This window comes from Zonotrichia leucophrys, chromosome 1A (genome assembly GCF_028769735.1).
Source record: "Zonotrichia leucophrys gambelii isolate GWCS_2022_RI chromosome 1A, RI_Zleu_2.0, whole genome shotgun sequence".
Classification (NCBI taxonomy): domain Eukaryota; kingdom Metazoa; phylum Chordata; class Aves; order Passeriformes; family Passerellidae; genus Zonotrichia; species Zonotrichia leucophrys.
The window spans coordinates 71,438,612-71,464,418 of NC_088170.1; the positions used below are offsets into that span (position 1 = coordinate 71,438,612).

Sequence of the window (25,807 nt, forward strand, 5' to 3'; positions counted from 1 at the left end):
AGGCAGGGAGTGAGGTAAGGTGTGCACCATTTCCCACATTTTGAGTGGAAAATTCCCACCTTGCTCTCCCTAGATCAGCTCCTGGGTGGGTGAGGAAATTATTTTATTCCTCCAAAAGGAATTAAAAAAAAAATAAAGGATTAAATTTAAAATTTAAGGATCTATGGATACTTAAACCCACAAATCCAGCTCTGGCCTCCCTGCAGCAGGAAATGCAAGGGGCTGCTTCATTCCCATTTTTTATTTATCATTTTAATAAGCCATGGAATATCTGTGTCCTCCCAGTATTGCTGATGAGAAAAACCAGTGGGAATGTTCCCAAATATCCATGGAAACACAAAGGGGAAACTCCTTAAAAAACATGGGAACACCTCAAAACACCAAGGGGAACGTGCATTATTTTGGGGGTTGGAAAAGGAATGTACATTCAGCTTTATACCTGCAAAATTCCCCCAGGAAATTCTGGTTTCTCCAATAACTTTTCCTTCCAGTTTTTTATTCCCAAACAGGGTTTTGGGAAGCAGGAATGCAGCCTAATTAGGGGTTTTTGTTGGGATAGTTGGCAAATTTCTAATTAAAAGTGGTCCATGGGGTGGGGGTGGAAAAGCATCAGATGTGGAGGGATTGGGGGGTCCAATTAAACCCCCCTAAACTGAGGAACCCCCTCATTTAAAGACCCCACTAAAATGACAATCCCCCCTAATTTAAGGACCTCCCTAAATTGAGGATGCCCCCCAGTGAACCCCCTAAATTGAGGGGCTCCCCAATATTAAGGAACATCCCCAAACTGAGGATCCCCTTGAAATTAAGGATGCCCCAAATAGGGGACTCCCCCCAAAAAGAGAACCCCCTTCAATTGCATCCCCCGCTAATGAGAGGTCCCCCAAAATTAAGACCCCTCCCCCAACTGAGGAAAAACTCCCAAATTGAAGATCCCGCAAATGGAGGATTCTCCCCCAAACTGAAAACTCCCCCAAAATTATAAATACCCTAAATAAAGGAACCCCCAGGTTAAGGAGCCCACCAAAACTGAGGATCCCCCAAACCTAGGTCTGTCCCCAAATAAAGAAACCCCCGTAAATCGAGGCCCTTCTCCAAGTGGAGGAAATTCCCTAAACTGAGGAATCCCCCAAATGGAGGATCCATGAAAATTCAGGACCACCCGCCATTGAAGGGCCCCCCTAAACTGAGACCACCCCAAATAAAGGGCTCCCCCAAACTGAGAACTCTCTCAAATTAAGAACCCCACCCCTTGAGGGCTCCCTAAACTGAAGTGCCCCCCAAATTGGGAGCCCCATAAATGAAGGAGCACCCCCAAATTTAGGACCTCAATAAAGGCTCCCCCCCTGCGCACACCGAGCCCATAGGGGCGGCCGTGGAACTGCGCATGCGCGCCGCGCCCCCACCACGGTGGCAGCGCCGCTCGCGCGCGCATCGCTCCCGCCCCTTGAGTGACAGCCTCGCCAGCCAATGGCGTGGCGTATCCGGCCGTGATTGGCAGGCGCGAGGGCGGGGCGCAGGTGGCCCGGCCCCGCCCCTCCCGGCGCGGTCCCCTCACGGCGGCGGCTCCATTTTCTCGCGCTCCCGCGGCCCCCGCGTAGCGCCCGGTTCGCCTCAGCCCCGGCCGAGAGACCCCCGAGACACCGCGCGCCGCCATGAATGAGGAGTACGACGTGATCGTGCTGGGCACCGGCCTCACGGTGAGGAGCAGCCGCCGCCCGCTCGCGCCTCGGGCCTGCTGCGGGCGGCCGCCGCCCTGCCCCGCCCCGCCGCCCCCCCTCCGCCATCCCCCGGCTCCTGCGGCTGACCCCCTTCCCCAGCTCTCACCCACCCCCGCGCCGCTGTCCTTTGCCCGTCTATCACCTGATCATCCCCCCCAGGCTGGGTGTGAGCCCCCCCCGCCTGGGGCGCTCGGGGCTTTATCCCCTCCCCCAGGGTGTGCGGTGCCCTCCCCAGGCTCTCACCTGATTCTCACCCCACTCGCCCCATTCAGGCCGTTTTCTTCAGCTGTCACCTGTCCATCGTAGCCCCCCGCCTCTGTCTGGGTGCTTCCCCCTGTCCTTATCCCTAAAATTACTGGGGATCTGGTGTATGTGACCCCCTGGGGGACCCCTGGGTGCTTTCCCCTGTCATTAATTATCACCGCACCCCCTCGGCTTCAGTCCCACCCCCACCCTGGATCCTTTCCCATTCATCTCCAGCCCAGCCTGGGATCCTCCCCCTCCGCCCCTCAGCATTACCCGGGGGTCTGGTGCGTGTGACCCCCCCCTCCCGGGGGACCCCTGCCTCATTTCCCCATCATTAACTCTCACAGCGCCCCGCAGCTCCAATCCCATCCCCACCCTGGATCCTTCCCCCCATCCCTAACTGGACCCCTGGGTGGGGGTTTTTATATTATTTTTATATATATATATATTTTATAACGGCTCCTCGTGTTTGGATATACCCCGTCCCCGATCCCCGCCGCTCCCAGGGGGCCCCAGGAAATGCGGTTGTTTTGCGGAGGGAGGGCGTGGGGAGACTCGGACAATAAAACGCCGACGGGCATTTATTGCCTTTCATTTCTTTTTTAAATTATTACCTTATTTTTTTCCATTCACGCATCCCTTCCCCCGTCCCCCCGTACCCCAAGCCTAACGTGGCTGCAGGTCCGTGCAGGGTGGAGGCAGCCTTGCTTATCCCCCCCCTCTCCATCCCCATTCCCGCTCCGCCTTTGCAGCCTTCGGCTCCATCCAGCCCTGACTGCAGCAGGAGGGGGATGGGAGGCTGGCGAGCCTGTCAAATTTCCCTTATTCCCCCCTCCAAAAAAAATCCCCTTTGCTGCGATGTGGCTGCATCCCGGTGATCCCTGAGGAGAGCTGACAGCTGATGGGGGTGCGGCGGAGGGAGGGGGACGAGCCCTGCTGGGGCTTTGTCCTATTGTGGAGGATGCAGCCCGCGCCGCAGGCAGCCCTGGGGAAAAAAAACATGGCAGTGCCGCTGCCCGCGAGGTTTGCAGGGGGATTTCTGCCCGTTCCTGCATCCCTGGGGGCCGGGAGATGCCACGGGAGGGCGGATTGCAGGTTCCAAATGCGAGGCATTGTTTGGAGAAGAGGGGAAGAAAATCCAATATGGTGGAAAGGTTTTCCTCCTTGTGCAAGTGGCCTTTCCTGCTTTTGTTCCCTCCTGTTGGTGGGGAGAGGTGGCTGGACAAAGGGATCTCTTTGGGGTTGGCCCAGTGGGGTTCCCCCACTTCCCCTGGGATGGGGATTAAATTGGAATCCAGGCGTGGTTTGGGTGCTGTGATTGATGGGGCTGCTGACACAGGAGCACAGCTGGGTTATCATCCCCTCTGTCCCCCTCTTTTGGGTTTGGGAGGGGGACACAGTGGTTGGCAAGGTTAAGAGTATAAGGTGACCTGATGTGCACAAGGAGGTGTAGGGTGTAAAGTGTGGTGTGGATGCACAGGGAGGTGTAAGGAAGTGTAAGGAAAGGTGTAGGGTGTACGGATGTGGCAAGGAGGTGTAAGGAAAGGTTAGGTGTACCTGGGATGTGGCACAAGGAAAGGTGTAAGGAAGGTAAGGTGTACTAATGTGGCACAAGAGTGTAAGGTGTACCTGATGTGGCACAAGGAAGGTGTAAGGGAAGGGTAAGGTGCTGAATGTGACAGAAGGTGTAGGTGTACCTGGATGTGGCACAAGGAAGGTAAGGAAGGTGTAGAAGGTGTAAGGTGTACCTGGGATGTGGCACAAGGGAAGGTGTAAGGAAAGGTGTAAGGTGTACCTGGGATGTGGCACAAGGAAAGGTGTAAGGAAAGGTGTAAGGTGTACCTGGGATGTGGCACAAGGGAAGGTGTAAGGTGTACCCTGAATGTGGCACAAAGGAAAGGTGTAAGGTGTACCTGGGATGTGGCACAAGGAAAGGTGTAAGGAAAGGTGTAAGGAAAGGTGTAAGGTGTACCTGGGATGTGGCACAAGGAAAGGTGTAAGGAAAGGTGTAAGGAAGGGTGTAAGGTGTACCCTGAATGTGGCACAAGGAAAGGTGTAAGGTGTGTGTCCATCTGCTCCAGGGGACACCCAACTGTCCCAGGTGCTTTCATTCCTTTCCAGGCTCTTCCTTTGCAATGGTTTAGGAGGAAAAGCTTCTTCCCTTTGATAGGGAAAGCTGGAGCCTGTCCTAAAGCCTGGCCCAGCCCAGCAAAGCAGGGAAAGGCACTTTTGGGGAGGTGAAATATAATGAGCTTGTGGTGAAGGGGCCCTCCAATAGATCGGAGCTGCATTAAAATGTTAATTTATGCTTTAGTGTGAGCGGGGTATCAAGTTGGTGAACGCTGGGGCTTAATCTCAAACTGACAAATGCCAGTGTAAATTTGACAAAAGGCCTCTTGTGAAATCACTTTTAAGACAAGCTCCTGCTAATGAGCAGCGGTTAAATTAAAAGGAGTAAATTAGGGCCGAATTTTAAGGTGTGCTGACCAAACTGCAGAGCCTGGGAATATCCAGGAGCTCGGATTTTGCTGCTGGTGTGCTGGCTTTGCCTCTGAAATACCAATTAGGGTGGGCTTCGTCTCGTCTTGAGCAGCTCATGTGGAAAAGAATGGAAAGCAGAGGTGCTGGTGCGGCCATGCCAGAGTTCCTGCTGCTGGCTCAGCCATTGTGAGTGGTGTCAGAGCAGAGCTGGGTCAGGCTGGCCTGGAGGACCCTCCTGCACAGCTGTGGTAGCTGTGGAAAAGGATCTGCTACCTGTGGTACCTGAGGAGAAGGAGCTGGAAACACATCCAGTTGTTCCTTTCCTTTTCCAGAGCAGCTGTCACAGAAGTTCTGGTGGTCAGGCTGCTCCTGGATTTGCTGCTGGAGCCCCTGTTGTAGCTCTGAGGTTGTGTCTCTGCTGCTCATCTGAAGGATTTTTTTCTTTTTCCAAAGGGAGAGTTCGGTTGTTAGTTTAAAGAGGAGGAATGAGTGGTTGGAGCTCTGTAAAAGTGCACAAATAAATCCATTGTTGTGGTCATTCTGGTTGGGTCTGTGGGGCCACTGGGTGCTGTGTGAATTCCACTGGGATGGATCTGGAAGTGCAGCGTGAATATTTCAGGTGTTAATCTCTTCCTCAACAGTAATGAAGGACTAAAGGCAGCTTTAGGTCTGGGATTACTGGCACTCCAGCTATTTCAGCTTTTCCCTTCTGTGTGCTAATCAGAGACCCCATTGCAGTGCCAGCTCACAGAGATGTGTCTTAGCCCTGTGGGGAAAAATAATCCTGAATTATTGCTGATACAGTCCCTCAGACTTCCAGAACTCCATGGCTGCTCCTGCTCCCTCTGCCTGGATCACTGTGAATGAAGTGAGAGCTGCATCAGAGCTGGTGGATCTTCCAGCTGCCTCATTCCTGCTGGGAATGGCCTTTCCAGGCTGCTGGAGCTTTAATAGCTTTAAGGTCCTTGTCTTAGGCTTTCTGTGTGCATCATGTGTGCCAGATTAGGGATCATCTTCCTGCAGCCCTAGTGCCCAGACTGGATTTTAATCTGGTGCAGTGCTCACACACTGGAGAGCTCCTCGTGGCTGGATTTTCCCACCTCTCTTTTCAGTTCACGGGGTTTCCCAGCCCACCGTGATTCCCCCACCTCTGCTGTGGGAGTGGCTCGGTGCTTCCTCGTTGGTTATGTCAGAGTGGGATGCTGTGCCTGGGGACTGGCTCTGTGACCTACACAGTTATTTCCCATGGATTCTGGGGATAATTGAGCCCTCCAGTTGAGCCCCAGTGGGTGAATGCTCCGTTCCTGCTGAGGTTTCACTCTTTGCAGGCTGAGCTAAGCTTCTTACCTGCCAGCTGCCTCCCCATGGTAAAGCTATTCAAATCCACCTCAGAGATACAGATTCACTTTCTGTGGGAGCAGAGCAGCCACACTCACTGGTTCAGGGTATATTTATTCCTACAGGCCCAGGCTGAGTGGCCTGAAGAGCCTCAGAGTGACTGTGAGGCCCATGTGGGAGCATCAGCTGCAGGGGACACCAACTGTCCCAGCTGCTTTCATTCCTTTCACGGCTCTTCCTTTGAGGAGGAGCAATGGCTTAGGAGGAAAAGCTTCTTCCCTTTGACGGGGAAAGCTGGGGTCTGTCTGTCCTTTGGGAGCAGAGGGCATTGTTGCAGTGTGGTGAGTTGTTTGTGCAGGTGTAGGATGGGCAGGAGTTGTTCTGGCAGGTGTAGGATGGGCAGGAGCTGTTTGTGCAGGTGTAGGATGGGCAGGAGCTGTTTGTGCAGGTGTAGGATGGGCAGGAGCTGTTTGTGCAGGTGTAGGATGGGCAGGAGCTGTTCTGGCAGGTGTAGGATGGGCAGGAGTTGTTTGTGCAGGTGTAGGATGGGCAGGAGCTGTTCTGGCAGGTGTAGGATGGGCAGGAGCTGTTTGTGCAGGTGTAGGATGGGCAGGAGTGGTTCTGGCAGGTGTGGGATGGGCAGGAGTGGTTCTGGCAGGTGTAGGATGGGTCAGGAGGTGTTTGTGCAGGTGTAGGATGGGTCAGGAGCTGTTCTGGCAGGTGTAGGATGGGCAGGAGCTGTTCTGGCAGGTGTAGGATGGGCAGGAGCTGTTTGTGCAGGTGTAGGATGGGCAGGAGCTGTTCTGGCAGGTGTAGGATGGGCAGGAGCTGTTTGTGCAGGTGTGGGATGGGCAGGAGGTGTTTGTGCAGGTGTAGGATGGGCAGGAGCTGTTTGTGCAGGTGTAGGATGGGCAGGAGCTGTTTGGGCAGGTGTGGGATGGGCAGGAGGTGTTTGTGCAGGTGTAGGATGGGCAGGAGCTGTTCTGGCAGGTGTAGGATGGTCAGGAGCTGTTTGTGCAGGTGTAGGATGGGCAGGAGCTGTTCTGGCAGGTGTAGGATGGGCAGGAGCTGTTCTGGCAGGTGTAGGATGGGTCAGGAGCTGTTTATGCAGGTGTAGGATGGGTCAGGAGCTGTTTGTGCAGGTGTAGGATGGGCAGGAGCTGTTCTGGCAGGTGTAGGATGGGCAGGAGTTGTTTGTGCAGGTGTAGGATGGGCAGGAGCTGTTCTGGCAGGTGTAGGATGGGCAGGAGCTGTTTGTGCAGGTGTAGGATGGGCAGGAGCTGTTTGTGCAGGTGTAGGATGGGCAGGAGCTGTTTGTGCAGGTGTAGGATGGGCAGGAGCTGTTTGTGCAGGTGTAGGATGGGCAGGAGCTGTTTGTGCAGGTGTGGGATGGGCAGGAGCTGTTCTGGCAGGTGTAGGATGGGCAGGAGCTGTTTGTGCAGGTGTAGGATGGGCAGGAGCTGTTCTGGCAGGTGTAGGATGGGCAGGAGCTGTTTGTGCAGGTGTAGGATGAACAGGAGCTGTTTGTGCAGGTGTGGGATGGGCAGGAGCTGTTTGTGCAGGTGTAGGATGGGTCAGGAGTTGTTCTGGCAGGTGTAGGATGGGCAGGAGCTGTTCTGGCAGGTGTAGGATGGGTCAGGCAGTGAGACCTGGAGTTTCTGGTGTCACTGCTCCAGGTGACGCTGCCCAGGTTGGAGCAGAGGTGCCAGCCCAGCCATGTGTGCCTCTCCCTGGGCACAGCCAGCCCTCCCTGCCTTTCGAAGAACGCCCCTGGCAGTGCCAGAGCCGCTGCCGAGGCCGAGGGGATTTTGCTGGGTGCCCAATCCTCCCCTCGGCGCCGGTACAGGAACAGCCCTGGCTCCGGTTTCCATCGGGCTGTCTGAGCCTTGCTGAACTGCCGCCCTACTTGGAGGAAATCCACGGAAACCTCCTTGCTTCCCTCCATTCCTCAAGGCCTCTGCATGCACAGGGGCTGGCCATGACCAGCTCCTGCCTCCAGGGAGGAGCTCATGGTCTTCAGCAAGCGTGGAAGCACCAACACCTCCAAGTTACTCCTTATTTTTATTTCCACCGACTCCCAGTGGATGTGCTGTCCCCACACTGCCAGTGCTGGTTTCTCCCTGGTTCCCTGGCCGTTTGCAGCAGCTCAGATCGTTCATTCAGCAGCACAATGAGCTCCTGGGAGCTGGTAACCTGAACTGGCTGAGGCAGAGCACTGTTGTAGCAGCGTGACTGCAATTTCCATGGCTTCTGTTGGATCTGGATACCCGGGGCTCTCTCTCCCTGCTGTGTCCTGCTGCTGCTGTCAGCAGCTGCCCCCTGTTCCTCTTGGGTGGTGGTGACGTTTATAAACCAGCAGAAACGCAGAGATTTGAACTGTGACGCTTCCCCTTTTTATCTGCACTCCAAACTGTCCCCAGCCCTCCCTTATCAGCACAGGCCGTTTGTTTTCCTCGCTCCCTGACCCGAATGACAGCGTCACACATCCAGCGCTTCCCGGTCCCACGGCCAGCGCTGCAGCCACAGGAATTGCTGAGCTGGGAGGATAAATCCATTGTGCAGCTCCACAGCCATCATGGCTGCACATGGGGAAGTGGCCTGAAAGGGCTGGGCAGGATTTCAGAGTGCTCAGTGAGCCTTGGGTTGAACAGCAGGGAAAGAGCTCCACCCCAGTGCCACAGCCCTGCCCGATGGGTGAGAGTGGAGAGGAGCTTAAAGCCTCTTGTGTCTTCTGCTGGTGCCCCCATTCACTCCAAGGGATGCACACTCCTCTTCTGGGAACACAGAGCAAGGAATGCTTTGAGGTTAAGTGGGTGACTGAGATCAGCTGATATCCACACCAATGGATGTGGCTTGTGCAGCTTTTACTGAGCTCCATCCCTCCTTTTGGTGCTGATTTAGTTGTGAAACCCTGGTTGGCTTCCTTGTGGCTCAGCTCCAGCGTGGACACTCGCAGCCCTGTGCCACCATCTGGCCGGGCTGGTGAGCCAGGGCTGTGGGAGATGTTCCAGGGAGAAATCACAGGGCAGAGCAGGGAGTGCAACCACCGAGCTCTGTCAATGCAGCTGCTCCATGATGAGGCCCGTGGTGTGGCAGCCCTGCCTTGGGTGTGGTTAATCATTAACGCTGGAGCCACTTTTACTCCTCTGGTTACTCAGCGGTGTAGCCTTTGAGTAATGACTTCACATGGGGTTTGGTGCAGCTGTATGTGCTGGGAGGATCTCTGCTCGCTCCAGCCTGTGGGGAAAAAAGGAGGGACCTTGTAGGATCCTTGGAAGGATGGAAGGAAGGAGCTTTTGTGGGAGCACTGTGGCTCGCTGCTCACAGTCCACGTGGTGATCATGAAGCTCTGTGGGCACCATGCTGGAAATCTTCCCTGACTTCAGGCACTGAATTCAGAGTGTCCTTGCTGTGTGTGAGGCTTTGCTCCTCATCCTTGGCTGGATGTTGGTGACATCCTGGTGGGTGACAGACTGGCCTGCGCTGCCCTGCTGTCCCAACAGAGAAGGTTTCTCCAGTGCCACCTGGAAGCAGCAGCGCAGCAAATCCTCAGCCAGCAATCCCTGCACCTGCACATGTCTGACCTTAGAACAAAACAACCCCTGAGAGCTGCTGTGGCTGGGAAGTTGATTTTACAGCTTCCTTTCCAGCCAGGATTGACTGAAGTCAGGATTTACACAAACAATCCACAGTGGGAACTCCTGGTGTTTGTGGTTTTCCTGCCTGACACCTGCACTGGTCAGGCTGGAGCTGGGAATGAACCTCGTGTGCTCCCCGGGAGGGGGAAGTGCCACAGGAGGGGAGTCCTGCCTGAGGGGCTTGTGGAGTAAACAGGGAAGATCTCCTGGAGACACAGATCTGCAGGAGGGCCAGCCTGCCTGCAGAGTCCTGGCAGATGTGCAGGGCTGGCATCTCAGCCCTGGGTGAGGGTTTCACACTCAATGAAAGGTTTGCAATGGTTTGGGTGGAGAGACCTTAAAAACCACCCTGCCACGGCTGGGACACCTTCCACTGGAGCAGGTGCTCCAAGCCCCCTCCAGCAAGCCCCAGCCACCACGTGAGATGTGGCCAGGGCCTACCAGAGAGATCCTGGTGATGAATGGGAGCTCAGCTGCTGCAGGGAGCTGAGGCACGGCAAGATCAGCAAACCTCCAAGATAAGCTGTCCTAAGCACACAGACATTGGAGTTTTTGTTAAGCTCCTTGGCTGGGGAGTGCCCACGCCGGTGCAAAGTCGTGTTTTAATGGGGATTTAGCTGTGCAAGGGCTGAGCTGGTCCTGCAGCCTGTGTGTGCTCTGCAGTCACACACAGCAGCTGATCTGCTGCTCCTCGGGGGGCACAGAGCAAGGAGAGCAAAGCTGAGCTGATAAAGCACCCAAATGCCTTCATTTATTCTTTATGCTGCTCTCTGAGAGAAGCTGGTGATTATCCTGAGTGTCCCAGTGTGGCAAATATTAATAATTGAACTTCTGAGGAGACTGATTGAAGTCCAGGTAAGATTTCATTCTCCTGCTGCCTCTCTGTGCACACCCTTAAAGTGACACCTGGTGCCTTAGAGGACAGATTATCCTTTGGCTCCAGTGCATGGAATTCCCAAAAAATTCCTCAGGGAAGCCCTGATATAGGTGGTGGTTGTGCAGGGACCCAACCTACACACAATCTCTGACCCCTTGCTTGGCTTGCCCAGAGCAGACAGTAAATTTATTCAGAGGTTACTCTGCCTCCAGGAGGTGCCTGAGTTCTGGAATGAGGCAGCTGCTGTGCATGTTTGCAATGGAGGTGTCTGAACATGCTCAGGGAAAATGGGAAGGAGGAGGCTGCAGTGCAGCTGACCTGTCCCTTGCATCCTTTCCTCGCTGCAGGAATGCATCCTCTCCGGGATTATGTCAGTGAATGGAAAGAAAGTCCTTCACATGGATCGGAACTCGTACTATGGAGGGGAAAGTGCTTCCATTACACCCCTGGAAGATGTGAGTGTGACAGACCCATCCCTGTGTCCTTCCTGGCACACAAAGGGATTTCATCCCAGTTAACCCTGGGGGGCTTCAGACTCTGAGGGTCTTTGGGTGAGGGAGGTTTATGGCACTCCCTTTGGGGGAGATGCCACTGTGGGGTGTTTGGGGTTGGAGGGTTGTGCTTGTTTCCCGTAATTCCCACTTGGAATCTGAGCAAATCCGAGCACAGAGCATTCCAAAGCTGTTACAGCTGGCTGTTAAAACTCTTCAGCTGAATTATAAATTGGACTAAGAAATGCCATGTTGAACAGTCCATCATAAATCCCCAAAGCCTGGATGAGCAGAATTACACTGCCTGCTTCGTACTGTGACAACTCACTGGATGTGTTTGTGTGCTCCAAACTCAGATTGGAGCTCAAACTGAAGAGCTTGTGTTCAGCCTGGAGCCGTGGGCGTGGAAAGTGTGTCCATGTGTGGGAGAAATGACACCCAGACAGATTTCCTGGGCTATAATAAGTTCTGTATTCTCTCTCCAAAGCTCTACAAAAGGTTTAATCTCCCGGGAACTCCACCAGAATCTATGGGGCGGGGAAGAGACTGGAACGTGGACCTCATTCCTAAATTCCTTATGGCTAATGGTGAGTGACCCTGAGCTCCCAAATATTTCTGCGTGCTGGAATAGGACAGGAACTGCCAATCCTAAAATCCTTATCCTTGATCCGTGTGCTCCAGTGCTGGACTGGGCTAAAGCAAACCCCCTATTAGTGAAGGGTTCCCAGTGCAGGGCCTAAAACCAGCCCTGGCTGCTGGAATCCCATCCTGGAGCACCAGGGATGGAGGGGATGGATGGATGGATGGATGATGGATGGATGGATGGATGATGGATGGATGGATGGATGGATGGATGATGATGGATAATGGATGATGGATGGGTGATGGATGATGGATGGATGGATGATGGATGGATGGGTGGATGATGGATGATGGATGATGGATGGATGGGATGAGAGATGATGATGGATGATGGATGGAATGATGGATGATGGATGGAGATGGATGGTGGATGTGGATGATGGATGGATGATGGATGATGGATGGATATGGATGATGGATGATGGATGGATGATGGATGATGGATGATGGATGATGATGATGGATGGATGATGGATGGATGGATGGATGATGGATGGATGGATGGATGGATGGATGATGGATGGATGGATGGATGGATGATGGATGGATGATGGATGGATGGATGGATGATGGATGGATGGATGATGGATGGATGGATGATGGATGGATGGATGGATGATGGATGGATGGATGGATGGATGATGGATGATGGATGGATGGATGGATGGATGATGGATGGATGGATGATGGATGGATGGATGGATGATGGGTGGATGGATGATGGATGGATGATGGATGGATGATGGATGGATGGATGGATGGATGATGGATGGATGGATGGATGGATGGATGGATGGATGGATGGATGGATGGATGGATGATGGATGGATGGATGGATGATGGGTGGATGGATGATGGATGGAGGGATGGATGATGGATGGATGGATGGATGGATGGATGATGGATGATGGATGGATGGATGGATGGATGAGAGGATGATGGATGGATGGATGATGGATGGGATGGATGGAGGGATGGATGATGGATGGATGGATGATGGATGGATGATGGATGGATGATGGATGGATGGATGATGGATGGATGGATGATGGATGGATGGATGATGATGGATGGATGGATGATGGATGGGTGGATGGATGGATGGACAGACGGACAGACAGGGCAGTGCCTGGCTCAGGGCTGCTGCAGTGGAAGAACAGATCAATCCCAGGCAAGGCTTGGGTGCTTTAGTCCCAGCCTGTCCAGCCACAGAGGGGATTGAGCACGGGAAGGCTTTGTTGCTGTGGGAGCTGCTGTGTCTGTGTCTGACTGTGCCAAACCCTTCCCCTGCAGGTCAGTTGGTAAAGATGCTGCTCTACACAGAAGTCACTCGTTACTTGGACTTCAAGGTGATCGAGGGCAGCTTTGTCTACAAGGGAGGAAAGATCTACAAAGTTCCTTCCACTGAGGCAGAAGCTTTGGCCTCCAGTGAGTAGCTGCACCTTTTGTGTTCCCTCTGAACCCCCTGAACAGAGGCAAACCCATCCCTTGGGATATCCTTGATGCTCCTCATGCTTTAAGGAGCATCCTCAGGGCTCTCCTGCACCTCTTTGCCTTCAGACCCCCCTTGCTGTGAGCCTTGGGTTTGCTGAGCTGTTTTCTTGGAGCTTCCGAGCTGCCTGTGCAGTGAGATTCTGCTGAGAGCCTGGCAGTGTTTTCCTTCCCCAGGAGGTTCCATCTGGGCCTCATCTCCCAGCTCTGCCATAAATATTTGCTGTCATGTCCTCGTTGGGATTGTGTGTGTGAAAAACATTGCAGGCAAATTGGAATGACTAATTCTGACCTGTGGCACCTCAAACCTTAATTGGTGCCTACTTAGATTTCACTGCTCATATAAAGCTAATAGCAGTGTGGTGGAATCCATTAGGCTCTAGAGGGCATGGGATGTGTTCAGCAGCACCTCTGGAACATCTTCTGATGAAGTGACTGCTGCAGGTGAGGCCCCAGATGTGCAGGGCTGAGCCTTCCTCATGGCAGATGTCCCTGTGTGCTGAAGGAACCAGGAATTCCTTCACTTTGGCCACGTCTCCTGCGTGGTCTCCAGGACACTCATCCTGGCAGGAGTGGAGCTGCTGCACTGCCCTCACGTTTCCAGTCTTGCTTCTGTGGAGAGCTCAAGTGCAGAAATGGAGCCTTGTCCAGCCTCGTGTTTGGGGTTTGAGGGACAGGACAAGGGGAATGGCCTCAGGCTGAAGGAGGGCAGGGTTAGACAGGATCTGGGGAAGGAATTCCTGGCTGGGAGGGCGGGGAGGAGCTGGGCTGGCATTGCCAGAGCAGCTGGGGCTGCCCTGGATGGATCCCTGGCAGTGTCCAAGGCTGGCACAGGGGGAGGTGTCCCTGCCATAGGGCTGGAACTGAGGCCCTTTAAGGTCCCCTCCAACCCAAACCGTTCCTTGTTTGAGCACTCAGGGGTTCCTACCCACTGCTGGAACGGGAAAGGCACAGAGTGACTGAGGATCTGAGTTCTGCCAAAGCCCTGGTTCTGAACTCTCACAGATCCCTGGTTCTGAATTCTCACAATCCCTGGTTGTGAATTCTCACAATCGCTGGTTCTGAATCTATCAAACCCCTGGTTCTGAATTCTCACAGATCCCTGGTTCTGAATTCTCACAGATCCCTGGTTCTGAATTCTCACAGATCCCTGGTTCTGAATTCTCCCAGATCCCTGGTTCTGAATTCTCACACCCCTGGTTCTGAATTCTCACAGATCCCTGGTTCTGAATTCTCACAGATCCCTGGTTCTGAACTCTCACAGATCCCTGGTTCTGAACTCTCACAAACCCTGGTTCTGAATTCTCACAACCCCTGGTTCTGAATTCTCACAGATCCCTGGTTCTGAATTCTCACAGATCCCTGGTTCTGAATTCTCACAACCCCTGGTTCTGAATTCTCACAGATCCCTGGTTCTGAATTCTCACAACCCCTGGTTCTGAATTCTCACAACCCCTGGTTCTGAATTCTCACAAATCCCTGGTTCTGAATTCTCACAGCCCCTGGTTCTGAATCTATCAAACCCCTGGTTCTGAATTCTCACAATCGCTGGTTCTGAATTCTCACAATCCCTGGTTGTGAATTCTCACAATCGCTGGTTCTGAATCTATCAAACCCCTGGTTCTGAATTCTCACAGATCCCTGGTTCTGAATTCTCACATACCCTGGTTCTGAATTCTCACAACCCCTGGTTCTGCTGAATTCTGACAACTCCTGGTTCTGAATTCTCCCAGATCCCTGGTTCTGAACTCTCCCAGCCCCTGGTTCTGAACTCTCCCAGATCCCTGGTTCTGAACTCTCCCAGATCCCTGGTTCTGAATTCTCACAAATCCCTGGATCTGAATTCTCACAACCCTGGTTCTGAATTCTCACAAACCCATCTTCTGAATTCTGCCAAACCCCTGGTTCTGAGCTCTCCCAGCCCCTGGTTCTGAGCTCTCCCAGCCCCCGGTTCTGAGCTCTCCCAGCCCCTGGTTCTGAGCTCTCCCACCCTGTTTCAGGTTTGATGGGTCTGTTTGAGAAGCGCCGCTTCAGGAAGTTCCTGGTGTACGTGGCCAACTTTGACGAGAACGACCCGCGGACCTTCGAGGGCGTGGACCCCAAGAAAACCACCATGAGGGATGTGTACAAGAAGTTTGACCTGGGCCAGGATGTCATTGACTTCACAGGCCATGCCCTCGCTCTCTACAGGACTGATGAGTGAGTGGGGGGGCTCAGCTGCTCCCCAAATCCCAGGGTTTGGGGTTATGATGGGATTGATTGGTTATTTTAAACATGGAGGGTTCCTGAGCTAAACTTGTGCCACCGAGTGCTCCTGAAAGGAACTGCCAGGGAAGCAGTGCCAGGAGCAGCTGCAGGGTGGGGAAGGAAGGCAGAGTTTGCTCTCTGGGTGTGTTGTGCTGGAAGTGCTGCTTTGGGGACGTCCCAAACGGTGTCACTGTCCTTCCCCAGCTATCTAGATCAACCCTGCCAAGAAACAATCAACAGGATCAAGCTGTACAGCGAGTCCCTGGCTCGGTACGGGAAGAGCCCCTACCTGTACCCCCTGTATGGCCTTGGAGAGCTGCCCCAGGGATTTGCAAGGTGAGCTGCCCTTGGCTTGCACTTGGCTTGCACTCTGGGTGTCACTCTGGGTTTCCTCCAGTGGGCTGTGCAGTGGAGTTGGATGTGTGGAGTCACTGCTTGAGCTTCCAGAATGTGCTGCTGCACAAAATGCTGTGCTCCTTAATGGTTCTTTCACTTAATTAAGAGATGGTTCCTCCACGTGAGATTCTTTCTCTGTGGGCTTGTTCACCTCTGGGTTTGCTGAGGGATGCTGTTGGCAGAGTGTTTATCCCTTGTGTTTGTTTAAGCAGAGGGTTCTGAGGAGGTGTAAGTGTGAGGAGGGTTTATCCCAGAGGAGCAGCCCCTGGGGCTGGAGGTGCTGAAGGGATTTTGCTGTTGCAGGCTCAGTGCAATCTACGGAGGCACCTACATGCTCAACAAGCCCATCGAGGAGATCGTCATCGAGAACGGCAAAGTGGTCGGGGTCAAGTCTGAGGGGGAGGTACGGACCCTTCCCTCCTTCCCTGCTCCCCCTGAGCCCCTCAAACTCACATCTTGTGGGTTTGATCACAACAAACACAGAAAACCCTTTCTGAGCCCAGGGCCAAACGTTGGGCTGGGGCTGCTGTCCCTGTGCCAGCCCACTGAGCACACGATGTCCTCCTGATGGGCAGAGCCCTCAGCACCCCTGCTCCAGGAGCTGGGGTGAAGTCTCCATGGGCTGGCAGGGAATAATTGAGGGAGGGAGCTGCTCCTGGTGTCCAGCTCTGCCCTTGGCACTCTCAGCTGCTCTGACAGCTGGCACGTGGCCTTCCTGCAGCTTCTGCACCACCTGGCTGGTGGAGCTGGGAATGCTGCCAGCCTGGGAGCTGAGTGGGCACTGATGGGACAGCTGAGCACTTGCTGGTGGGATAACGTGTCCCTTGGGGTGGGAATGACGTGTCCTGGCCGGGAACAGAGGTGACAATCCATGCCAGAGAGCAGAGTGTGTGCAGCCTGGAGGGCTCAGATGGATAAATGGTGAATTGTTATGGAGGAACCATTTGTGATGTGAGCTGGGTGATTCTCCCGCTGGCTCTCAGGTGGCTCGCTGCAAACAGCTCATCTGCGACCCCAGCTACGTGTCGGACCGCGTGACCAAGGTGGGCCAGGTGATCCGCGTCATCTGCATCCTCAGCCACCCCATCAAGAACACAAACGATGCCAACTCGTGCCAGATCATCATTCCACAGAACCAGGTCAACCGGAAATCAGGTGTGTGCAGGGGGTCAGCTGGGACGGGACAGGGACGGGACAGGAGAGGGACAGGGACAGGGATGGGACAGGACAGGGACAGGACAGGGACAGGACAGGGACGGACAGGGATGGGACAGGACAGGACGGGCAGGGACAGGATGGACAGGGACATGGACAGGACAGGATGGGACAGGGACAGGGACAGGGGACGGACAGGGACAGGACAGGACCGGGCAGGACAGGACAGGGACAGGGACAGGACAGGGACAGGGACAGGACAGGGACAGGGACGGGACAGGGACAGGGACAGGACAGGGACAGGACAGGACAGGGACAGGGACAGGGACAGGGACAGGGACAGGACAGGGACAGGGACAGGACAGGGACAGGGACAGACAGGGACAGGGACAGGACAGGGACAGGACGGGACAGGGATGGGACGGGACAGGGACAGGAACAGGGACAGGACGGGCAGGGACAGGGACAGGGACAGGGAGTGACGGGACAGGGACAGAGACAGGACAGGGACAGGGATGGGACAGTGACATGGACAGGGGCGGGACAGGGACGGGACAGGGCACGGACACGGACAGGGATGGGACAGGCACAGGGACAGGACAGGACTGGGGCATGGACAGGGACAGGGACAGGGATGGGACAGAGACAGGACAGGACAGGACAGGGGCACGGACAGGACAGGCACAGGGACAGGGACGGGACAGAGACAGGGACACGGACAGGACAGGGACAGGGATGGGACAGGGATGGGACAGGGACAGAGACAGGGACAGGATGGGACAGGACAGGGACAGAGACAGGGACAGGGATGGGACATGGACAGGACAGGGACAGAGACAGGGACAGGGACGGGACAGGCACAGGGACACGGACAGGGACAGGGACGGGACAGGCACAGGGACAGGGACAGGGACAGGGACGGGACAGGCACAGGGACAGGGACATGGACAGGGACGGGACAGGGACACAGACAGGGACAGGGACAGGGACGGGACAGGCACAGGGACAGGGACAGGACTGGGACACAGACAGGACTGGGACAGGGACAGGACAGGGATGGGACATGGACAGGGATGGGACAGGGATGGGACATGGACAGGGGCACGGACAGAGACAGGACAGGGATGGGACAGGGACAGGACAGGGACAGGGATGAGACAGGACAGGACAGGGACAGCTCCTGCCCTGCCCCAGGGGCTGCTGGGGCCCAGCCGGGCTGAGCTGCAGTTCCCAGCACTTGGGGGACGTGGGAGGAGCCGTGGTTGGAAAAGCTGGTGAGGAACCTGCGGCAGGAAACGGCCCAGCCTGGGAGAGGTGGGGCAGGGGCTGCTGGCCTGGACAGGGCACTGGGAATCCCAGCAGATTTTGGGAGCCACCGTGGGAAACTGAGTTTTGGGCATCTCCCACGTCCAGGCTGCTCAGGCAGGAGATGGGAGTAGGGCGAGGATGGGACTCACTGCAGGTTCTCCAAATGACCCAGGGGGTGCCAAGTGTCAGAGCAGGGTTTTGGGATGGGGCTGGAGGTTTTGGTGTGGGGCTGGAGGAGGTTTTGGGATGAGGTTGGAGAAAGATTTGGGATGGGGCTGGAGGAGGTTTTGGGATGGGGCTGGAGGAGGTTTTGGGATGGGGCTGGAGGAGGTTTTGGGATGGGGCTGAGGAGGTTTTGGGATGGGGCTGAGGAGGTTTTGGGATGGGGCTGGAGGAGGTTTTGGGATGGGGCTGGAGGAGGTTTTGGGATGGGGCTGGAGGAGGTTTTGGGATGGGGCTGAGGAGGTTTTGGGATGGGGCGCTGAGGAGTTTTAGTGGAGTTTTGATGGCGGCGAGGAGGTTTCATGGGCATGAGCACGTGGAGACGCGGACCCGGAAGGGCTAAGCCAGGCGGTATTTGGAGCATGTGAGCTGAGGAGTTTGGGCAGCGCTGCCTTGACCCTGTCCCCCCAGATATCTACGTGTGCATGATCTCCTCTGCCCACAACGTGGCGGCGCAGGGCAGTACGAGCCATCCAGCACCCCTGGGACCGCGTGACCCCGAGAAGGTGATCACCTAGCCCTGGACTCTGAGCCCTTGAGCAAAGTGAGCCCTCAGCCAGCCGTCGTGCGGACACTGAGCCCTCAGCCAGCCCCTGTCCCTGTGCTGGGGACACTGAGCCCTCAGCCAGCCCCTGTCCCTGTGCTGGGGACACTGACCTCGCAGCCCTGCCTGAGCCCTCACAGCCCCTGTCCCTGTGCTGGGGGACACTGAGCCCTCAGCCAGCCCCTGTCCCTGTGCTGGGGACACTGAGCCCTCAGCCAGCCCCTGTCCCTGTGCTGGGGACACTGAGCCCTCAGCCAGCCCCTGTCCCTGAGTCCTCAGCCAGCCCCTGTCCCCGTGCTGGGGACACTGAGCCCTCAGCCAGCCCCTGTCCCTGTGCTGGGGGACATTGAGCCCTCAGCCAGCCTGTCCCTGGGGACACTGAGCCCTCAGCCAGCCCCTGTCCCTGTGCTGGGGACACTGAGCCCTCAGCCAGCCCCTGTCCCTGAGCCCTCAGCCAGCCCCTGTCCCCATGTGGGACCTCTGGAGCCTGCCCATAGTTGCTCGAGCTGAGGGTGCTCAGCACTTTGAGCGCTGCCCTTGCACTGAACCACTCTTGCTCTGAACCCATCCTTCCAAACCCAACCAAACCCAACCCAACCAAACCCAACCAAACCCAACCCAACCAAACCCAACCCAACCAAACCCAACCCAACCAAACCAAACCCAACCAAACCAAACCCAACCAAACCCAACCCAACCAAACCCAACCAAACCCAACCCAACCAAACCAAACCCAACCAAACCCAACCCAACCAAACCCAACCCAACCAAACCCAACCAAACCCAACCCAACCAAACCCAACCAAACCAAACCCAACCAAACCCAACCCAACCAAACCAAACCAGACCAACCAAGGCTGTTTTCCCTTGTCCAGGTTTGTGAGCATCAGTGACCTGTTTGCACCGACCGACCCGGGAACCGAGAGCCAGGTGAGTGAGGGCCGGGCAGGGCAGGGATGGGCTCCAGCTCCAGCTCCAGCTCGGGGCTCCAACGCCGCCTCTGCCTCTGCCTCTGCTTGCAGATCTTCATCTCGCGCACCTACGACGCCACCACCCACTTTGAGACGACGTGTGACGACATCAAAGATATTTATAAGAGGATGATGGGATCAGAGTTCGACTTCGAGGAGATGAAACGCAAGAAGAACGACATCTACGGGGAGGAGGAGCAGCAGTAATGAGAGTCTCTAATTAGGAGAAGTTTAAATCGGCTAATATGAATATATAAGGAACTTAATGAACACTGTACGAAATTCAATATTGTAAGGCCTGCTTTTGTAATCCCATCTCTGAGAGATTGAAGAGTACTGCACTGGTAATGTTCCCTTTTTGGATATCATGTGTTAATTATTTCATTCTAGTAGGGCTGCTGTCCAGAATCTGGCAAATTCCTGACTGATATTCCTGACTAACCTCGTAAGCAGAAAGGCAGACTGAACTTACTCTTGTTATTATTATTTTTGCAGACGTAGACGTGGGTGCAGATTTGAAATAACTCATTGACAGCTGTGTCTTACCTTGTCTTTTTAATCATTTGTAAAACATCCTTCACAATCCTGTGCTTCTGGTGAGCTCGTAGATGTGACGCTGATGTCACTCAAACCTGATATCAAGGAAAATAGAAACTGAGCACTCCATTATTGTGGACAGCATCCCTAAAAGTCTCTCCCATCAATCTTAACTCTGTGGCAAAGTTGTATCATGGACAAAGCCCACACCTATTGTAGCAGCAAATGTTGGCTTCGTTCTGGGCACAGAACTTAACCTCCACTTAAGCTTCTAAACCCGTTTACATCGGTTGGGACACAGCTGTGCCTCAGGCTCCTTTGTGTTTTAATCTTAATAAAATTGAGAGAACAAATTACAGAGCAGGCAAGATGTGGAAGTATTTTCTGTCCCCCGGCGGCTTCTCGGATGGACCAAACGGCGCTGCGGTATCGGCATGACAGAGCCTGTGCTTCTCGTGTCTCCTGAAGGCTCCAAATGATTTCTGTACTGCGAAGTAAAGCCAAATTCTGGAAACCAGTCCTGGCCTCTGGTCTGATTCACTTCAGTTCTGGGAGCAGCAGCTCCAGGCTGAGACCCTGCGGCCTCTCTGCCTGCCAGGGCTGAGACGGGAGCGTTCCCTGCAGGGCGGCATTCCCTGGGTCATGGGAGTGTTCCCTGGTTCATGGGAGCATTCCCTGCAGGCGGCATTCCCTGGGTCCATGGAAGCATTCCCTGTCATGGAGGTACCGCAGAGCATTCCCTGGTTCCTGGGAGCGTTCCTGGTTCATGGGAGCACCCCTGGTCGTGGAGTGTTTCCTGCAGGGAGGCATTCCCTGGTTCTATGGGAGCATTCCCTGGTTCCATGGGAGCATTCCCTGGTTCTGTGGGAGTGTGTGTTTCCTGCAGGAAGGCATTCCCTGGTTCATGGGAGCATTCCTTGGTTCCATGGGAGCATTTCCTGGTTCATGGGAGCATTCCCTGGTTCCATGGGAGCATTCCCTGGTTCATGGGAGCATTCCCTGGTTCCATGGGAGCATTCCCTGGTTCATGGGAGCATTCCCTGGTTCATGGGAGCATTCCCTGGTTCTGTGGGAGCGTTTCTTGCAGCAAGGCATTCCCTGGGTCATGGGAGCATTTCCTGGTTCCATGGGAGCATTTCCTGCAGGAAGGCATTTCCTGGTTCTGTGGGAGCATTCCTTGGTTCCATGGGAGCATTTCCTGCTCCATGGGAGCATTTCCTGGTTCCATGGGAGCATTCCCTGGTTCATGAGAGCATTCCCTGGTTCATGGGAGCATTCCCTGGTTCCACGGGAGCGTTCCCTGCAGGAAGGCATTCCCTGGGTCCGTGGTTCTTTCCAGCCTGTGCTGCTCTGGCTCCATCCTGCAGGGCAGGGGTGGCTCAGGCTGTGCTGGCACAGTCCCTGTTCCTGCAGCCACCCAGTGCCACAGCTGGAAATGGCAGCAAGAAGCAATCCCTGTTGGGCTGCTCTCCACCCCCAGCAGGAGCTGTTCAATCCCGGGCCATCCTTCCCCATTCCCCGGCTGGCACAGCCGTGCCAAGTGCCAGGAGAACCGAGGGAAAGCCTCGGAGCAGCTCCCCAGGGTGGCACCGGCTTCCCCTGGCACCCTCACAGGAGCTGGGGTTGATCCTGTCGCGGTGCCAAAGCTGAGCTGAGCCCGCCTGGGGCCTCCCCTCCCCTCCCCTTCCTCCCAGCGGGCTCCTCTTCTCTCCCGGTTGCCCTTCCTCCCCAGGTGCCCTGGCAGGACAAAATCTCGAGGTGCCATTTCCAGCACCACCTCCTGAGGTGCCACTGGCAGGAACAATCCTGAGGTGCCACTTCCAGCACCACCTCTTGAGGTGCCACTTGCAGGAACAATTCCTGAGGTGCCACTGGCAGGAACAATCCTGAGGTGCCACTTGCAGGTGCAACAATTCCTGAGGTGCCCCTGGCAGCAGCAATTCCTCAGGTGCCACTTGCAGGACCAATCCTGAGGTGCCCCTGGCTGGAACAATTCCCGAGGTGCCCCTTGCAGGAACCCTTCCCACCCTCATTGCTGGGAGTGGGGTGGGGAAGCTCCCTCTGTGCCATGCCCATAAACCAGGTGGAAAATAAACAATCCCATTATCCCTACCTGCTGTCACCTGCTCATTCCTCTGGTCCTTCCATCCTTCCTGCAGGGAAGCGCGATGGGATCCATCACCCAGGAGCCCACCATGGTCTTGCTCACTCCTTGCTGCTTCCCCACCTCTGTCCCAGCTGCAGAACCCCTGCCCTCCCTGTCCCTGCTGGAAAAGGCTGGATGCTGAGCTGGATGCTGAGCTGGATGCTGAGCAGGATCCCCTCTCCAGAAAGCAGAGCCGTGTGCCACTCGTGATTTTGGAGGTTTTATTAAGCAAACTCTTTACAAAGTCATCCTGTACAGAGTGACCTCGCAGTCCTGGTTTAAAAACGAGCTGAGGGTCGCCCCTGCCCCGCGGAGCCGGGTGGGAACGGGGCTGGGCTGCTCCTTTCCCCCATAAATAAAAGAGCTTATTCTGTTCCTGCCTCCCGCTATTTACAGGGGTTCCTGTGCTGGGATTCCAGAGTGCCAGGAACCGGCACCAGGAGGCAGCAGGGCTGAGCTGAAATGTAGTGTGGGCCTGAACAGCAACGACCTCGTGGAAAAGGGATTTGTTCTCATTCCTCATCTTCAAGTACACTTTGGGAAATCCATGTGCCTGCTCCAACGGCAGCTGCACCAAAAGCCTTCAAACCGCTCCAATAATTTACCTGTACCGTTTAAAAAGAACTTCCCTATGTGAGACTGGAGGGCAGGGAATGGATCCCCTGAGGGTTTGCATTTCCCACTTTTAAATAAGATTTATGTACAGAGCTAAACCCGACTTTCCCCCACCCCCAGCAGGGACTGGGATGGATGGTGGGGATCTACTGAGATCCACCGGGATTGACTGGGATGGATGGTGGAGATCCAGTGGGATCACTGGGATTGATGGTGGGGATCTACTGGGATCCACTGGGATGGATGGGATGGATGGTGGAGATCCAGTGGGATATGGGGTGTGTGGGGACCTACTGGATCACCTCGGGATTGATGGGATGAGGATGGTGGGGATCCAGTGGGATCACTGGGATTGATGGTGGGGATCTACTGGGATTCACTGGGATGAGTGGTGGGGATCCACTGGGATGGATGGGATCCACTGGGATGGATGGTGGGGACCCACTGGGATCACTGGGCTCCAGTGGGATTGATGGGATTGACAGGGATGGGTGGTGGGGATCCAGTGGGATCATTGGGATTGAGGGTGGGGATCCAGTGGGATCACTGGGATTGATGGTGGGATCTACTGGGATTCATGGGATGAGTGGTGGGGATCTGCTGGGATCCACTGGGATGGAGGGTGGGGATCCAGTGGGATCATTGGGATTGATGGTGGGGATCTACTGAGATCCACTGGGATTGATGGTGGAGATCCAGTGGGATCATTGGGATCCACTGGGATCATTGAGATGCACCGGGATTGATGGGATTGACTGGGTTGGGTGGTGGGGATCCACCGGGATTGTTGGGATCCACTGGGTTGGGTGGTGGGGATCCATTGGGATCGTTGGGATCCACTGGGTTGGGTGGTGGGCACATTGGGTCGTTGCCGTTGGAGTGGGGATTACTGGATGTGGATCCTGGTGGTGTGGGATCATTGGTGGGGCAATGTCCACACAGAGCCGGTGCCCAAACTGGTGCCACAGGGCCTGGGGAGGAGCCGTGTCCTGGTGGCTTCACTTTGTCACCTGCAACACAGAGCCGTGGCCCAGGTCAGTGCCCGGCACCCTCTGGGCAGTGCCCGACACCCTCTGGGCAGTGCCAGCCTCCTGCAGAGCCGCCCCAGGGCCAGGCCTGGAGCTTTTCCCGTTTTGCAGGCGTGGCTCTGCTGGATCCAGGAATCCCAGGGCTGGCTGGCAGATCCCACACCCGGCACTTGGGGATGGTCCTGCCCTGCTGTGGGGTCCCAGCTCCCTGCTGGCCCCCCCACAGCCGGCCCTGAGCTGCTCCCGGCGTTTCGGGATCAATCCCAAGCTCTCCCCTCTCACCAGTAGCTTCTTCTGAAGGGAGCGGCCACTTTGTGCACCGTGGCGAGGAAGGTGGAGATGTCGGCCACCAGAATTCCTCTGCTCTCCAGCATCTCCCTGCAGCTGCTGCTGGGGTTTTCTGCAAGGGGAGGAGCAGCAGCTCCGTTAATTCCAACAAAGGAAGCTGTTCCTAAACCTGTGGGAAATATCCCTAAACCCCACCGTGGCTGCTCTGCTGCTCTGCCAGCACCCTCAGCCACCCACGGCTCCAAAAACCGCCCAAAAAACCCCAAATTCCCTTTCAGCAGCCACACCTGCAAGAAGCAAATCCCACAGAGGGATTTTTCACCCCTGCCACCCCTCTCCAGGCCCTGTCAGGTGCCCCACCTGTGAGGAACACGGCGAAGCGGGCGCGGACGTGCTGCGCCTGCAGCCCCAGCAGGCACTGGGCGCGCCGGGGCTCGGCCGCAGCGTCGCAGCCGTGGAAGGGCAGCAGCTCCAGCAGCTCTGCCCCCTGGCACCACCTCAGCAGCTGCTGCTTCCTCTGGGCGCTGCCATCGGCCCTGCTGGGAGAGGGCACGGGCACGGCTCAGGGAGTGAGCGGGCAGCGGGGGATTCGCCTCTCCAGGAGGATTTTCTGGATCCAAAGTGGAAAATTCCCCCCTGCCCCAGGGCTGCCTGTGCTGCTCTGGCCTGGGGTGGGTTCATTTCTGTCTCAGGGGCTGATTTGGGGTCTGTGCTGGGGGCTGTGGGGGGTCAGGGGGGTTCTGCTGCTGCTGGAGCCGGGTTTGGAAAGCCAAGGCTGCTCTCACTCCCCCACGGCCTGCGGGCACAAGGGCAGGACAGTGGGTGCCACTGTGGGTGCCACTGTGGGTGCCACTGTGCCAGGGGTGACCCAGAGCCTGGACAGGCTCAGGACACAAAGCTGGGAGGAGGAGGAGGAAGAGGGGATGTTGGGAGAGGGGGTGAGGATGGAGCCTGGCTCTCCTGGGGATGGCCTGGGATGGAAATGGGGATGAACCCCTTGGTGTTCCCAGCTTTCCCTGCTGAACTGGCTTCATCCCAACCAAGGAGTTTTCTCACTTCACCCATCCATGGATGAACCCAGGCCAGAGCAGCTCCACCTTCAGCCATCCCTGGTGGCACCTGGAGGGGCAATTCCTGCTCTGCACCCCCATCCCTGCCCAGCTCCCAGCTGAGACCGATGGGGCACGAAAGGAGCAGAGCCCAGGAAGGTGCCCTGAGCGCCAGGGCTGTGCCAGGAGCTGGCACGGCTGGGGAAAGGGAGGAGGGAGGTTTGGGGATGGGCTGAGGGAGTTTGGGGATGGGCTTTGGGAGTTTTGGGATGTGCTTTGGGAGTTTTGGGGATGGGCTTTGGGAGTTTTGGGATGGGCTGTGGGAGTTTTGGGATGGGCTGAGGGAGTTTTGGGATGGGCTGTGGGAGTTTTGGAA

At 55.7% G+C, this 25,807-nt stretch overlaps 2 protein-coding genes across 2 annotated transcripts in view; one reads left to right on the forward strand and one right to left on the reverse strand.

Moving 5' to 3' along the window:
* Positions 1-1,523: 1,523 nt before the first annotated feature.
* On the forward strand, positions 1,524-20,822 carry GDI2 (GDP dissociation inhibitor 2). Its single transcript, XM_064733908.1, has 11 exons — positions 1,524-1,700; positions 10,649-10,756; positions 11,280-11,379; positions 12,728-12,862; positions 14,926-15,124; positions 15,377-15,508; positions 15,872-15,971; positions 16,552-16,723; positions 18,665-18,759; positions 19,581-19,727; positions 19,820-20,822. The coding sequence occupies exons 1-11, from the start codon at positions 1,656-1,658 to the stop codon at positions 19,973-19,975; spliced, it is 1,389 nt and encodes a 462-aa protein (XP_064589978.1). The 5' UTR covers positions 1,524-1,655; the 3' UTR covers positions 19,976-20,822.
* A 3,550-nt stretch (positions 20,823-24,372) lies between these two features.
* TASOR2 (transcription activation suppressor family member 2) overlaps positions 24,373-25,807 on the reverse strand; it is a 49,435-nt gene continuing 48,000 nt past the window's right edge. Inside the window, exons 19-20 of the mRNA XM_064733921.1 lie at positions 24,743-24,918; positions 24,373-24,494 (exon numbers count right to left, since the gene is read on the reverse strand). Coding sequence (XP_064589991.1) covers positions 24,373-24,494; positions 24,743-24,918 — 298 coding nt within the window. The remainder of the gene's footprint in view (positions 24,495-24,742; positions 24,919-25,807) is intronic.